The 14,766-nt window shown below is 41.8% G+C and overlaps 1 protein-coding gene across 1 annotated transcript in view; it reads right to left on the bottom strand.

The window, feature by feature from the left end:
* The window catches only part of NDUFV3 (NADH:ubiquinone oxidoreductase subunit V3), a 139,397-nt gene that overhangs the window by 56,615 nt on the left and 68,016 nt on the right, over positions 1-14,766 (bottom strand). Inside the window, exon 3 of the mRNA XM_030203785.1 lies at positions 4,468-5,529. Within this exon, the coding sequence (XP_030059645.1) occupies positions 4,468-5,529 (1,062 nt within the window). The remainder of the gene's footprint in view (positions 1-4,467; positions 5,530-14,766) is intronic.

Genomic DNA, 14,766 nt, shown 5'->3' with positions numbered 1-14,766 from the left:
ATTGTGGAATCTGGAAAACTGACCTTAGCTGAGGCAAGAGAAACCTGCAGTTCTTTGGGTGTTCTTTTGAGATGTTTTGTAACTTCCCAGATGAGTTTTTGCAGTACCCTTAGAGTAATTTTGGCAGGCCAGCCACTCCTGGGAAGATTGACCGCTGTTCTGTGGTTCAGTGGTGTTCCAGAGCTTTAGAAATGACTTTGTAACCCTTTCTAGACTATATATTTCAACAGCTTTCCCTCCCTCATCTCTTCTGTAATATTCTTTTGTGGGCGTAAAACAAATAGCACTCTTTTTGGGGCATTATTGGGGTAACATAGTAAATGACGGCAGATAAAGACCTGTATGGTCCATCCAGTCTGCTCAACAAGATAAACTCATTTTACATGGTATCTGATATTTTATACCAGAGTTTGATTTGTCCTTGCCATTCTCAGGGCACAGACCGTAGAAGTCTGCCCAGCACTGTTCTTGTACTAAGTTCTGAAGCTAACATTGAAACCCCTTAAAATTAAGTACTCCAGCCCATCCATATCTATTCAGTCATGATCAGGGCACAGACCGTAGAAGTCTGCCCAGCACTGGTTTCTCTTCCCAATTACCGTGGATCTATTCCTTCTAAACAGGATTCCTTTGTGTTTATCCCACGCATGTTTGAATTCCATTACCGTTTTCATCTCCACCACCTCCCATGGGAGGGCATTCCACATATCCACCACCCTCTCCATGAAAACATACTTCCTGACATTACTCCTGAGTCTGCCCCCCTTCAACCTCAATTCATGTCCTCGAATTCTACCGCCTTCTCGTCTCCGAAAAAGGTTAGTTTGTAGATTAACACCTTTCAAATATTTGAACAACTGTATCATGTCACCCCTGTTTCTTCTTTCCTCCAAGGTATACATGTTCAGGTCAGCAAGTCTCTCCTCATATGGTTTGCAACGCAAATCCCATACCATTTTTGTAGCTTTTCTTTGCAGCGCTTCGTCTTTTTACATCTTTAGCAAGATACGGCCTCCAAAACTGAGCACAATACTCCAAGTGGGGCCTCACCAACGACTTGTAGAGGGGCATCAACACCTCCTTTCTTCTGCTGGTTATACCCCTCCCTATGCAGCCTAGCATCCTTCTGGTCACGGCTGTCGCCTTGTCTCTTCACCTTTAGAGCTTCAGACACCAACACCCCAAGGTCTCTCTCCTCAGTCGAGCTTACTAGCCCTCCCCTCCTATCCAGTATCTCTCTTTTGGGTTTCTGCACCCCAAGTGCATCACTCTACACTTCTTGGCATGACAGTGTAAATTTATAACAAAAATGGGCTCCAAACAAGACTAACATTAGTAAGTACAGTGTCAAGAGTAAATATATCCCCTTTATCCCTAGATCCAAGCCCACTGCACCAAAATAATAAAAAGGAACTAACTCCACACCCAAATATTATAAAAATAGAGTATTATTTTATTTACAGTAGCAACAAATAATAAGGAAGACAGGAATAAAAACAAAGACAATCCTATTACAGAAATAGCTTGGAGTAAACACATGTAAATCCCTAGCTAGACTCTGAAGTACAAAGAGTCCCTATAAACCCCAGAGCAATATATACAAAGATACATGGCACATACGACCTGATGCTGTCCTTCAGATATCAGCGAATTCCTCAGATAACAGTCTGGTCCAACGCAGATTTTGCCCTCAGATGTGATGTTGACATACATGTTTGATCTCTGATAAGAGCTCCTTTTTATAGGAAAATTAGGAGCCTTATCTATACTGCTGACATACTTTCTGTCCTTGGATAATGTAAACAAGTCATGGTGACCAGATACTGTGGCTCCAAAATCCTGCATTGATGTTGATTACGATAACAGCCTGCTAGCATTGACGTCAATTCTTATAACAGCCCGCGTCAATGCTGATAACACTGTGACCATTATCATCAGCTTCTGCACAGTAAACAAGAGTTGTTGTGCTTCTCTTAAACTCTGCATTGTCTTAAAGGCTTTATAGATGAAATGTCTTGAGTTTGCATATTGTAATCATGTTGTTAATGCTGGATTATGACATGTATGTACGAGACCATATATGTTTCCATATAGTCACATGGACAGCTGGGCATAGTGCTCACAATAATGCTTGCATTGCTCCTACATTTGATTGTGGAATAGCATTCTTGTAGAAACTTTGTGGTGACTACTTTATTCTCGTGAGGAGGTACAATATATAGTGAGGTTCAGATTAAAAAAAGGTTGGCTGCAATCAAGCCTGGCTGTGTTCAACCTGCTGAATCTAATTATCAATTAAATTCGGTCAATTGGTTTGATTGAGCAACTAAAGGGGCAGTTACTTTTTCACATAGGTGATACTGATGTACCTTGTTCCTTAAATAAATGAAAAAATAATTTAAAAACTGTGTTGTGTTTACTCAGGTCCCCTTTGTTTAATATTACATTTTGTTTAAAGATCAGAAACCATTCAGTGTGTCATATATGCAATAAAAGGAAAAAAAATCAGGAGAGGTGGTGAAGGGGTGACTTACACATGGCTATATAGACGATCTTCATGGTTGGTATGGGGCATTGAGCACCTGTGTGTGCTCAAGACCTAATCGGGTCACACCTCCTCTGAAACACCAAGTTCGGAGGAGGCAGGAGCAAACAGGCTTTGAGCATGTGCAGATGCTCAAGGCCCTGCATCAGCTGAAATTCATCTTCTATAGATGCTGACTGCCATGTTGCCATTCGGAGAAAAGGAAGTAAGCTGCTTAGATACCTCACAGAGAAGAGGGGTTGGGAGAAGGAAGGAAAAAGATACTGGCAACTAAGTGGGGGGAGGGAAGTAGGGAAAGAGACAGATGCTGGACTCCATGTTGTTGTGGAAAGAAGGAAACAGATCCTAGAAATCACTGGTGGGGGGGGGGGGGGAGATATGCTGGAAATGGGGGAGGAGGGCTTTCAGTCATCCCTTCATTGGGGTGGGGGGGGGCACACATCTAAAGGTTTGCCAAGGACGTCAAAAACCCTTGGGTAGGCTCTAGTTTATTTATTTCCATAGCTTCTATACTACTAGGTGGTTTAGAACTTAATATCTATAATAAAACCAGAAAAAGTTTGAGACCTGTAAATTTTTCGCATGGCTTAAGCAGCTTATGGAAGTGTAAAATTTTCACTCTGCACAAATTCCCTGGAAGCATATTTGAAAGCCTGGCACTCTCTACATGAAACATCCTAGAACTATAAATCATCTAGTCAAACCTGTCTAAAGAAGGAACATTCAATAACAGTTGCAAGCCTTCTGTGGAATGAAAATACCTACTGTACTTACTGTAACTGTGTAAGTTGCCTTGAGCTAGGCTTTGGTAAAGAATGTAAATAAATCCAAAATCCAAATTCAGTTTGCACTTGGTTTCATCAGCCATTTACTGCTTAGTCCCTCACTTGATAAGGTCCTACTCTAATTCATCAGAAGCTTCTTTTGTTTTAATAACTTTGAATACTTCCGTGTTGTCTGCAAATTCGATCACCTCATTCGTTGCTCCATTTTCCAGACATTTAAGAATATGTTGAATAGTACTATCCTAGTACAGATCCATGGACACTTTGCTATTCTCCATTGGGAAAGTAGTTATCTAGTTCTAATCTATTTCTTTGCTTTAGGCAATATTTTGAAAAGAGAAGAGCGACCAGAGGTAAAAGCAAAATGTCACTGTCTACTTCAATGGAGAATGAGGAAATAGGATTCATCCAATTCTACTAAATGTGCAGAAAAAAAGTTAACTGCTTCTTGAGTTGGGGATACTCCTGGCCTGATATTCAAAAGCACTTGTCCCTGTAGCATCACATGCTACCTGGAGAAGTGCCGCTCACCATAGCCAGTCTACAGTTTTCATCGGCGTTATCTGGATAATTTTGCAGAAAAGTATTAAGAATCAGTGTGGTCTGTGGCGGAATGGGCAATTACCTGGATAGTAGTGATATTGTTTGAATAACTACCCAGACAAAGTGGGACACGAAAGTTGCAAACACTTAACAGAAAAATGGTGCTGAATATCACCATTATTGGGACAACTGTAGTATTCATCAGCATAGATGGTTATTCAACTTTGATAACCGGATAGTGGCTGGCACTGAATATCTGAGAATATATATGAATGCTGCAGGTGGCATTTAATAGAAACACTGATGGTGGAGTTTAAATACTGACCCCTCAAATTCTAAAGGTAACACTTGGTATTTTTTTCCTTTGTGTAAAGAACCTTAATGAAGTTCACAGACTTAAGGCTTTATAAATGTCTATTCTAAGAATGCAAGAAATAAAGCAAATATTGTTGATCCTAGTTAGAATACTATCTGTGCTAATCAGAATAAAGCACAGAAGAGAAGCAAAAACAAGGTATGTGCAATAGCATAATCATAAAGAATTCAAAAGCTTTGAAATTCTGAAAGAAAGATCTATTGTACATGAATATGTACCATGGATTGTGCTGTGCTCTTCCATCTGAGTGACAGTGTTCTCTGTAGTGCCACCTGCTTCTCTTTCAATAGCTGAACCCTCTGTAGTACTGAGTGCTTCTCTTTCAACGGCTGAACTCTCTGTAGTGCCATGTGAGTTCATCTCTACAGTAGTAGCATGTCTGATGCCCTTCTCCTGCTGAACAGCTGCAGCTTCTGTAATGTTGTCCTTCTCCTTTAGGATGGCTGCCTCCTGACCAATTTCTCTTGTGGTTTCAGGATTAATCACCACTGTGGAATCTTCAAAACTCTTTTCTTTATACACAAATAGATGCTTATTTCCCCTTCTCTCATCTGCTTTGGGTACATCTCTCCACAGTTTTGTTTCTGTTACTGAAACTGAAGGTGATAATGTGTCTTGAGTTACCAAAGTTGCTACAACTGATGGCTTAGCTGTGACTTCCGTCAGCTTGTTCCTTCCTGCCATCTGTGACTGTGCTTCTTTTTGTCTGGACAATGGGCCAGGCTTCATTATTTCACCATCTACTGGAGCTTTTTTATGGGTAGCAGGATAAGCCTGGTTTGTATGATCCTCTTGCATAATTTTTAAGCCTTCATCCACTGCATACATGGCCAGTTTTATTTTATTATTATTCTTCTTCAAAGAATAAAAGGGTTCACGGATTGGAAATTCTACTTTGGTTTTCTTAACACCCATTTCCATGGCGCTAATCTTGTCTTCTGAATCAGACTCAGAGTCTGATTCAGAGTCTGAACCAGAGCTGGAACTAGAGGACTCTCTCCATTTTTCCTCTCCTACAGTGCGTTTCTTACTTGATTGATTTCCTGTCATCACTGGGTTAGCACTTCCTTCATCCTGAGAAGCTGCTGCTTTTCGAGGAAATACTACATTGGATTTTTTGGACCAGAACATGCCAGTCTCTTCATCTGTTACCTTTATGGGTTTGTCCAGATTAGAAATAGTTATAGCTTCATCTTTAGTGCTAGAAGACAGCTTTGTAGGAAATTCAATAGATGTTTTGGTGGCCAGGGACTTGGCCTGATCCTCTGGTGCTACTACATCTAAGGAAAGGCATAAAAAGGAATGCTGTCACTTACACATTGTGGTTTTGTACTTCCTCACACTTGATTTATTCCATTCATTCATCCCAACTGCATTAAGAGTCTTTACAGCATGATATTAAAGATAATCTAAACCAAATCAGAATACAGAATTTTAAAAACAAAAAGGGGGTGGGGAGCATGCAAAATGGTCATGGAATTCTTTCCAACCCCTCTCTGCATGTTTGTAGCTGTGTTGTCTCTGTGCGTCTCTTTGACTTAAGAGGAGAGGGGAAAGAGGGTGGCTTACATGGTGCAGTACTCGCATATTCTGTTTTGGAAAGAACTATGTATTTATAAAATTTTATGTACTGCTTTTCTGGGTAGCCATTGAAAATGGTACAAAAAAATAAAACAAAATATTACACAAAATGGCAAAATATAATAAAAATATCAAAACATACAAACTAAAACAAATATTAATAGATACTAATAGTGCTTTCAGTGATCCATGGTAAATGACCCATCTCCCCTCCTGTAAATTAAAATTCCAAGCTGATAAGTTTTCCCAGAATAAATAGAGTTGATTCAGTACCTACCTCAAGCAGCAAAGAATTCCACAAACTTGGAGTTAAGTGAGAATGCAAAGTTCTTGACACCACATACCATTGTAAATGATCGAACAAATAAACTCAGGCTTTTGATCAAAAAGTATCTGAAGGCTGGGAACTATCAACTTAAACTGAGCAAGTTCTCTCACTGGTAACAAGTGAAGCTCAATTAAGAACAGTTCTAGTACACTCCCTTAATTTCATACCTGTCAATATTCTTGCTTCTGTATTTTGCACCATCTGCATTTACTTGTCATTTTGGGAGGCAATCCAACATAAAGACTATATAGTAATATTTCTTTAGGTTATTAGAAGCCCCATTTTAGGAAGTATACATGAGAGGATAGAGATGTCCACATCCGCCATTGGAGGCTGAAGGCATCATTTTACAATAGCAGTGGTGAATATGGAGGCCAATGTAAAATATGCATATCTCCACCTCCAACAACTTCGGGGGGGGGGGGGGGGGGGAAGAAACTCGTAAAGGCAATTTACACAAGAAATTACTTAAAGATAGCTGACAGATACATATGTAAGATGCCTCTAGATGGTGTATATAGTAACACATGTGAGCCACTGGAAGATAAGGACACATAGATCCTGGCAAGGTGGCTATCTATATGTGGAAAAGAGATGACAGGCCTATGGTGCTATCCACATGTATCTGTCACCATTTGTACCAGATACACATGTAGACCACATGTGTAGTTAGCACTGTGCCTACTTACCACCCCCCCCCCCCCGGTGCATGGCAAAGTTACATAGAAACATAAAAAAATGAAAGCAGATAAAGACCATATGGCCATTCATGCCATTTACTATCCCTTGTTCTCCTGTAGAGATCCTATGTATTTGTCCCAAGCTTTCTTGAATTCAGGTAAAGTTTTCATCTCCACCACCTCCACCGGGAGGCTGTTCCACGAATTCACCACCCTTTCTGTGAAGTAGTGTTTTCTCAGGTTACTTCTGAGTATATCGCCTTTCACTTTCATCCTATGCCCTGTCATTCCTGAGCTTCCTTTCAATTGAAATACTCACTGCCTGTGCATTTAAATATTTCTTATGTCTCTTATCAAATATCGAATCTCTTGTCTTTCTTCCAAAGTATACATATTGAGACCTTTAAATCTGTCCCTATAAGCTTTATGACAAAGACTACTGACCATGGGAATGGAGGAGTAGGCTAGTGGTTAGTGCAGTGGACTTTGATCCTGGGGAACTGAGTTCAATTCTCCCTGCAGCTCCTTGTGACTCTGGGCAAGTCACTTAACCCTCCATTGCCCCTGGTACAAAATAAGAACCTGAATATATGTAAACCGTTTTGAATGTAGTTGCAAAAACCTCAGAAAGGCAGTATATCAAGTCCCATTTCCCTTTCCCTTCCCTCTTTAGTAGCTGCCCTCTGAACCAACTCCATCCTGTTTATATCTTTTGGAAGGTGTGGTCTCCAGAATTGTACACAATATTTTAAACCAGGTCTCACCAGAGTCTTATAAAGGGGCATAATCACCTCCTTTTTCCTACTGACCATTCCTCCCCTTATGCACCCAAGCATCATTTTAGCTTTCACTGTTGACTTTTCTGCATGTTTGGCTACCTCAGGATCATTCCATACAATCATACCCAAGTTCCGCTCCTCTTTTGTGCACAAAAGTTCTTCAACCCATAAACTGTGTTTTGGGTTCTGCATTCCACAGTGGCCCTCTCATAGGCTCTCTTTAGAGAGCACTAACATGGCATGCACAGTGCTCTTCAAGGGTACACTACTGCAACCTGGGGGACAGTCCAGAGCATGCTGCAGCCAGGAAAGTCTGGAAATCAGTCTGGATGACCCTGGCCAGATAAGCTTAAACATGTTCCCCCATGCACTCACATTAAAGGTGCCACATACCCATATAGAAGAGGGATACCACCTACAGTGATGGCACATAGCCACCTGTCAGAAATGCTCTGCCATCTTGCATCAAATACAGTGCCATGGTGTCCCCGAGTATTGAATACCTCAAAGTACCAAAGCTGCACATGAAACTATATGGTCAGAGAACCATAAAACCATAGGCACAACCCACATGCAAATAACAGCCACACTGAATCTGCTATCTGGCATGAGCACTTAAGCAGGCAGGCCAGCCCTTCCTGAGTGTCCCTTACCTCAAAAAAGATTATATTACACATACCACAATCAGTGTGGCATAACAAATTAACGTATACTGCACTTAGCTTTATATAATGTTAAATAATATCCAAATAGCTGATGACAAGAGCAATTCCACCAGTAGGCAGGGTGAAGCATCCACTTCAGATGGCAAATTTTTGGAGGCAGCAGCAAATAACCTCCTCCCCCCAACATCCCAGTTTTTATGCAGCAGCCGCCATTGGTGTTGGAATAGCAGAATCAGGCCACTTTCTCCATCCTGTTCACCCCCCCCCCCAACACACATCTCTCTCTTTCCCTCCTGAGGTCTGGGTATCTCTCACTCTCCTCAGCCTTCAAACCTTGCTTCTGTGATCAGTAGCAGCAGTGATGAAAACAGGCTGTCACCAGCTAGCTAGTCCAGGGCTTACCCTCTGCCACCTTCGATGCAATTTCCTGTTTCTGGCAGAGTGGACAGTGGCAGAGCAACTGGAGGCAGCCTGCTTTCAGTGCTGACTACAAATCAAATTAAGCAAATTTAAAACACTACCCGGGGGGGGGGGGAGAGGGGGGGAGGGGGAAAAGAGAAAGGATACCAGGACCCGAGGGAAGGGGGTACACGAGGGAGAGAAGAGAAAGGGACACTTGATGGATTCCTAGGGAGGGGGGTAGGAGGAAGAGCTGTAGGACTTTTGGAGGGGGGCAGGAGGGAAGGAAAACAGATGGAGATATGTTGGCCCCGGGGAGGAATATAACAGTGAGAGAAGCTAGACAAGCAGAAGGAGGGAGCAGGATCACAAAGGGGAGATGCTGGAATTTAGGGGGTGGGGTGGGGGGGAGGGGGAGGGGTAGCGAGAGAAAGTCATGAAGGCTGATCCTGGCAGATGATAGAGTGGGAGGGGGTTTGATGGTAGGACTGAGAGGAGGGGGCAGATACTGGCAGGTGACAGTGGCAGAAGGGTTTGATGCTTGCAGAGTGAAAAGGAAGAGGAAAACAATGACTGTGGGGAGGGGGCAGAGGAAAGTTATTACTGGAAGGTGATGGAGGAGCAGAAGGATGGATGCTGGAGGCAAGGAGAAAGGAAAAACAAATGTTGGAGGAGTTAGGTAACCATATAGTGGAGAAGTGGATATGAGGGAAAGGCAGAGGCAACAGATACTGGAGTAAGGGAAAAAGAGGCAGAGGGCTATGAAGAGGGTGAAAGACAAGGGGACAGGCCACTGAAGGAAGTAAGGGTGGAAATGAGGAAGTAAAAGAGAGAATGTGAGCCTCTATAAACGAGTAAGACATAAGCAAGGAACTGGAGGTAGAGAGGGCATACATGACAGGTAAGGAACTGGGGCTGGTGATGGGATGAGAGGCAAGGGGCTGGACAGAGTATGAATGCAAAGGATAGAAATGGAGGACTAGGAAGTGGATGAAAGACAGGAATAGTCTGGCAAAGGAAGAATATGTAGAAACGGGAGGACTAGAAAGGAAAGCATAGGAAGTGGAGGAGGAGAAATACAATCTAGCCAAAAGTAGATAAAAAGACAGGCAAGAGAAATGAGGAAAAAAGATGAATCAGAAGGATTTATGTCTTTTTTGGAAACAGCTGGAAATCGAGCCGACACGGCCGTGTTTCGGCACAAAGGTTTGCCTCAGGGGTCAAGGAAATCTCAGTTGTTGTTTTGGAGATGTTTAACAACAAGGAAGTGAGTGTTGTTGAAATCCTAGTTGTAGCTTTCCTGCGATATCCTCAATGATTGAAAATGCTGGAACGCTGTAGTTTTCAAACTTGCAAAATTTTGTAGCGCAAAAAACTGCAAACATGGAGGGGAGGGGTAGGTAAGTTTGTTTTTGAACAAGATATTAAGAGGAGAATTCATCAAGCAGCATTATGGCCTTAATGCACCTTAATGGAATTAGTGCACGCTAAATGCTAAAATCCCACAGGTAAGGAATGGGCTGTTATCAACAGTCTCTCTACTGGGTCAGGTCCCAATATCTTAGAGAGCAGTCATTGTTCGACCCATTCTGAAAAAGCCGGTTCTGGATCCCCAAATTCCATCACACTATCGGCCTGTCTCCAATCTATATTTTCTTTCAAAACTGTTTGTGTACAATCATCTTTCCTTCTGTATTGAGACGTCTTTGGCTCTTTACATCGCTCCTTAGTGAGATCTATGCACATCTGGATAAACATCACATGTCTTGGCCATCTCACTTGACTTATCCTTGGCTTTTGACCTAGTAAATTATTCCCTCCTTCTGTTTCACCTTGCATCGTTGGGTTGCTAAGGTTTTGTGTACACTTGGGTTTCCTTCCTTTCTTTCTGGTCGTTCCTACCAGGTCGACACTTCTTGTCCCACTGCCTCTTCTCGCTCCCTGACTTGTGGGGTTCCACAGGGCTCAGTCTTGTTCCCCCTTCTCTTCAACTTATTCATCAGTCCTCTCGCTACCCTCATCCAATCATGCAGAATCTCTTTCCACTTTTAGGCTAAATGACATCCTTCTGCTCTTCCCAACCAACCCGTTTTCTCTATCCATCCAACCTCTTCAACAATGGCTTCTAAAACATCGCTTGGTCCTGAACAAGGACAAGAGATAGTAGCATGCTGATTTATTGGTGGGCCATCAGTTCCAACTAATCCTTTAAATCTTTTAGGAATATCCATAGTACCTGTCGACTCATTTTGTCACTTAGGTATTGTCCTAGACTCCCATTTAACTTTCTCTCAACAGGTGTCTAAACTTTGCAAATTGGGTTTCTTTACTCTCCGTCAGTTAAGAGTAGTTAGGAAATATTTCAATCATGACACATTCCATGCACTTACTTTGTCATTACTGATCTCTAGAATTGATTATTACAACATTGTTTAACTAGGCTCCCCACATTATGTACTAAAAATCTTCCATACTTTACAAAATACAGCAATCAAATTACTATGCTTTGCAAAGAGATCGGATCATGTTACCCCTTTTACTACAGAAATATCACTGGTTACCGATTGAACAAAGACTCGTACACAAGCTCTTTACTCTTACATTTAAGGCTTTTCAGACAGGATTACCACAATATCTTGCCACCCTCACTATCCCATACTACTACTACTACTTAACCCATGATTACTCCATTCGGTAAATGATTATCATCTGGTCCTTCCAAACCCTAAACATGCCACTTTAGAAGTCACCCAACAGCATACTTTTTTTATTTTACAGCCCCATTCTACTGAAACTCCCTTTCCCGAGATTTAAGTGCAGAATTATCATTTAAGAAATTTAAAGCGGCACTAAAGGCTTGGCTTTTCGGCCAAGCCTATATCATCTGTTAAGGCAGGATGGTGCAGCCTTTGCTGATTACCCTCTAATTGTCCCTGTCCCCCTTAATTTTTCACTCTCTCGGTTGTATGTGCACAAGAATGAATGATGATTTTTCTTTCCTACTGCACATTGTAGTTTCTTTTCTTACTTTCTGAAAATGTTTTACTCTTAGTATTGTAAACAGCTATCCATTAGTTAATTGTTAATTGAATAGCCTCAATTCGAGGTCCCCCCCGGGCTCAGGGCTCTCCATCTCTACGGAGGCCGCGCCATGCGGAGAATTCAAAATGGCTTCCACTGCCAGCTCTGAGCGGGAAGAATCATCGCTCGCCATGCTCGGGCCGTCTCTTACACCTGTACAGCATGATTTACAGAGCCCCGTTGCTGATTTGCGCTTGCCACACCGGGAACAGCGCTTTACATTCTCTGCAGCCATCGCCGAAAACGGCGGGAAAATTCAAAATGGCGGTTTCACGCCAAAAACGCCCCGATCGCGGGCCCACCCCAGAGGAGTTAGAAAACACTCTTACCTCACCGGACCGAGTATCACAGCTCTGGTCCCATAGAAGAATCAAAGGAAAACCTCTGTTCCAACTTTTTTTTTTTTTTTTTTAATGCTGTGAGGAAAGCAGAGGTAATAAGAACTCCGGAGGCTCAGATGAGTGGGAAAGGCAGGGAAAGGCGAACCAATGTGCCTGCATCCACTGAGTGGGAAAGGACAGGGAAAAGCAAGCTAATATGTCCACATCCACAGGGGCATGGGTAAGGTAGGGAAACGGCTAACCTATGTGCCTTCAAGGTGAAGCTGCTATAGCCTCTAACACCCCGGCTAACAACTGGCAAGCCAGGAGCCACCCCCAGGCAGATTTTTGATGGAGCTCAAAGAAGCTGCAGCCACCCTGCTTGGGGAGATAGAGAATACTGAAGAGGCAGTGGAGCTGGCTGGCCATGAGGCACTGTGAAAAGTTGAGTGCTCTCTATCTCCCCCTGCTGGTTGATGGACACAACCCATACGTAATGGCTTCATTTGCTTGATGACAAGGAATGCGGCTTTGTAAAAGCCCCCTAATTCCTTTAGAGTGCGTTAAGGGGATGCTGCTTTATGAATTTTCCCCCTCAGTTCCTTAAAGAAGTTAATCTTAAAATAATCCAGGATAAAACTGCTATTCATTGAAAATTAGAACTGGAAAATCATAATAGGTGTTTGAATTAGTGGATTTTAAACTTTATGCTCAACGAAATTTGGACTTGGGAAACTAATATTTTGGAAAGTACCAGGGGCGGATTTTACCATATGGGCAACCGGGCAATTTTAATACTCAGAATAAAATGGAAGGGAAAGGGGCAGATAAGAAAGAAAAGCCCCCTGTATATACTTTGTATTTAGATTTAGATAGTTCAAAAAAATGTACCCCTCTGCAGCATGTCATAGAATTATTCCCGTTAGAAAAAAAACAGATTGAAGAAACACATGAGAAATGGGTCAAATATGATGCAAAAGATTCTTTTTTGAGCTGGTCTCAGTATGGATCGTTTGATCGTCCAAAATTATTATCTCTCCTGAAATACATACAAGAAAATAAAAATAAGAAAAGTTTAGAGAAGCATCTTACAATTTGGAATTTATTTTCTGTAGCAGCAGATCTTTTTCATGCTGATGTAGATAGGATACAACAAGAGGCAGAAATGTATAAAAGAAATAATCCCCCGTCGTATGAATCTAGCAGGGACACGTTGTGCCCCCTAAGGGCGACTGATAAAATGAAGGAATCAAAGCCAAAGCGCCCTGTGCCATGCGCTGGGTATTCGGCTCTTGATGACCCCCCCAGTGATTCAGAAAGTGAAAAGGGAGGGGATAATGAGGACAGTGATGTGGGGACTAGGGAACAGAAAAGAGAAGCAAAACGAGTAAGAAAAAAAGAAAAGGGGAAAGGTAGCAGAGAGGAAGGCAAATATCCCGATTTGAAAACTCTGGCTACGTCTGAAATGTATGATTTGGCCACACGGTGTCATTGTTTGCCTATGTAGATGATATTCTACTGTCTGCTGAGACTGAAGCAGAATGCCTAGAATGGACTAGAAAATTATTTTTGTTATTAGGAGAGTTAGGATATAAATGTAACAAGGAGAAATGTGTTATAGCTCAGTCTACTGTCACCTTTTTAGGACAAAATGTTTCAGCAGAACATAAGGTCATTATACCGGAAGTTATATCTATTTTAAATGAAACCCCGGTACCGCAAACAGTTACCCAGTTACGTGCTGTTTTGGGAATGTTAAATTACTGCAGACAATGGATACCAAATTATACACAAAAAGTAATGAGACTTTATAAACATTTGAAACTGCCCGCAGCTACACCAAAGAATACACTAATTGTGTTGGAAGAACAGGATAAGATAGTACTGGCTAAGATTGTGAGGGATTTGTTATCCCCAGGACCTTTAGCAGTAATAGATATACAATCACCTGTGCATCTGTGGGTAAAAGACATGGGAAACAGTTGGGCAGCCATGATTAATCAAAATAATGAAGTAAATACACCAGTAGCTTTTTTATCAGGCTCTTTTAATCATGTGGAAAAGGGAATGAAAGAAATACCAAAGTTATTGACAGCTATTGTGGCAGCAGTAGGCAAATGGAGAGCACAAATGCCTTTTGTTCCTATTGTAATACATACTAACCACACGATTAAAACGCTGTTGAGCCCTAGCCAGACGGCATTGACAGCCACTAGATTTGGAAAATATCAAGCAGTACTTTTAGGACAAGATATAAGAATAATACCATTAACTAAAGAACAGAGAAATAAGATAGATCTGCTTTTTCCTGTCGATCTAGAGGGTGAGATCGATACTATAAAAATCCCTACATTTCACTGTCTTACTTTTGAACCCTTATCTGATGGGTTAATATGGTTTACAGATGGAGCTTGTGAAAGGACTGTTGCAGGCTTTGCCTGCGTGCAGGTAGATGAGAATCTAAGAAAGATAATGCAAGTACAATATAAAACCCCTCCTGACCATACTGCACAGCATGCTGAACTTTTGGCCGTTATTACGGCCTTACAACAAACTGATATGACTCAAAATGTCACCATATATACTGATAGTGGTTACGTTGCAAGTTCACTACAGTATCATATATTAAAATGGCAGCGTAGGGGGATGATAACCAGTGCAGGTAAAAATCTACAACATTACAC

This window comes from Microcaecilia unicolor, chromosome 5, assembly GCF_901765095.1.
Source record: "Microcaecilia unicolor chromosome 5, aMicUni1.1, whole genome shotgun sequence".
Lineage (NCBI taxonomy): Eukaryota > Metazoa > Chordata > Amphibia > Gymnophiona > Siphonopidae > Microcaecilia > Microcaecilia unicolor.
The sequence above is the reverse complement of the archived record's forward strand: the minus strand, read 5'-3'. Positions and strand labels throughout refer to the sequence as shown.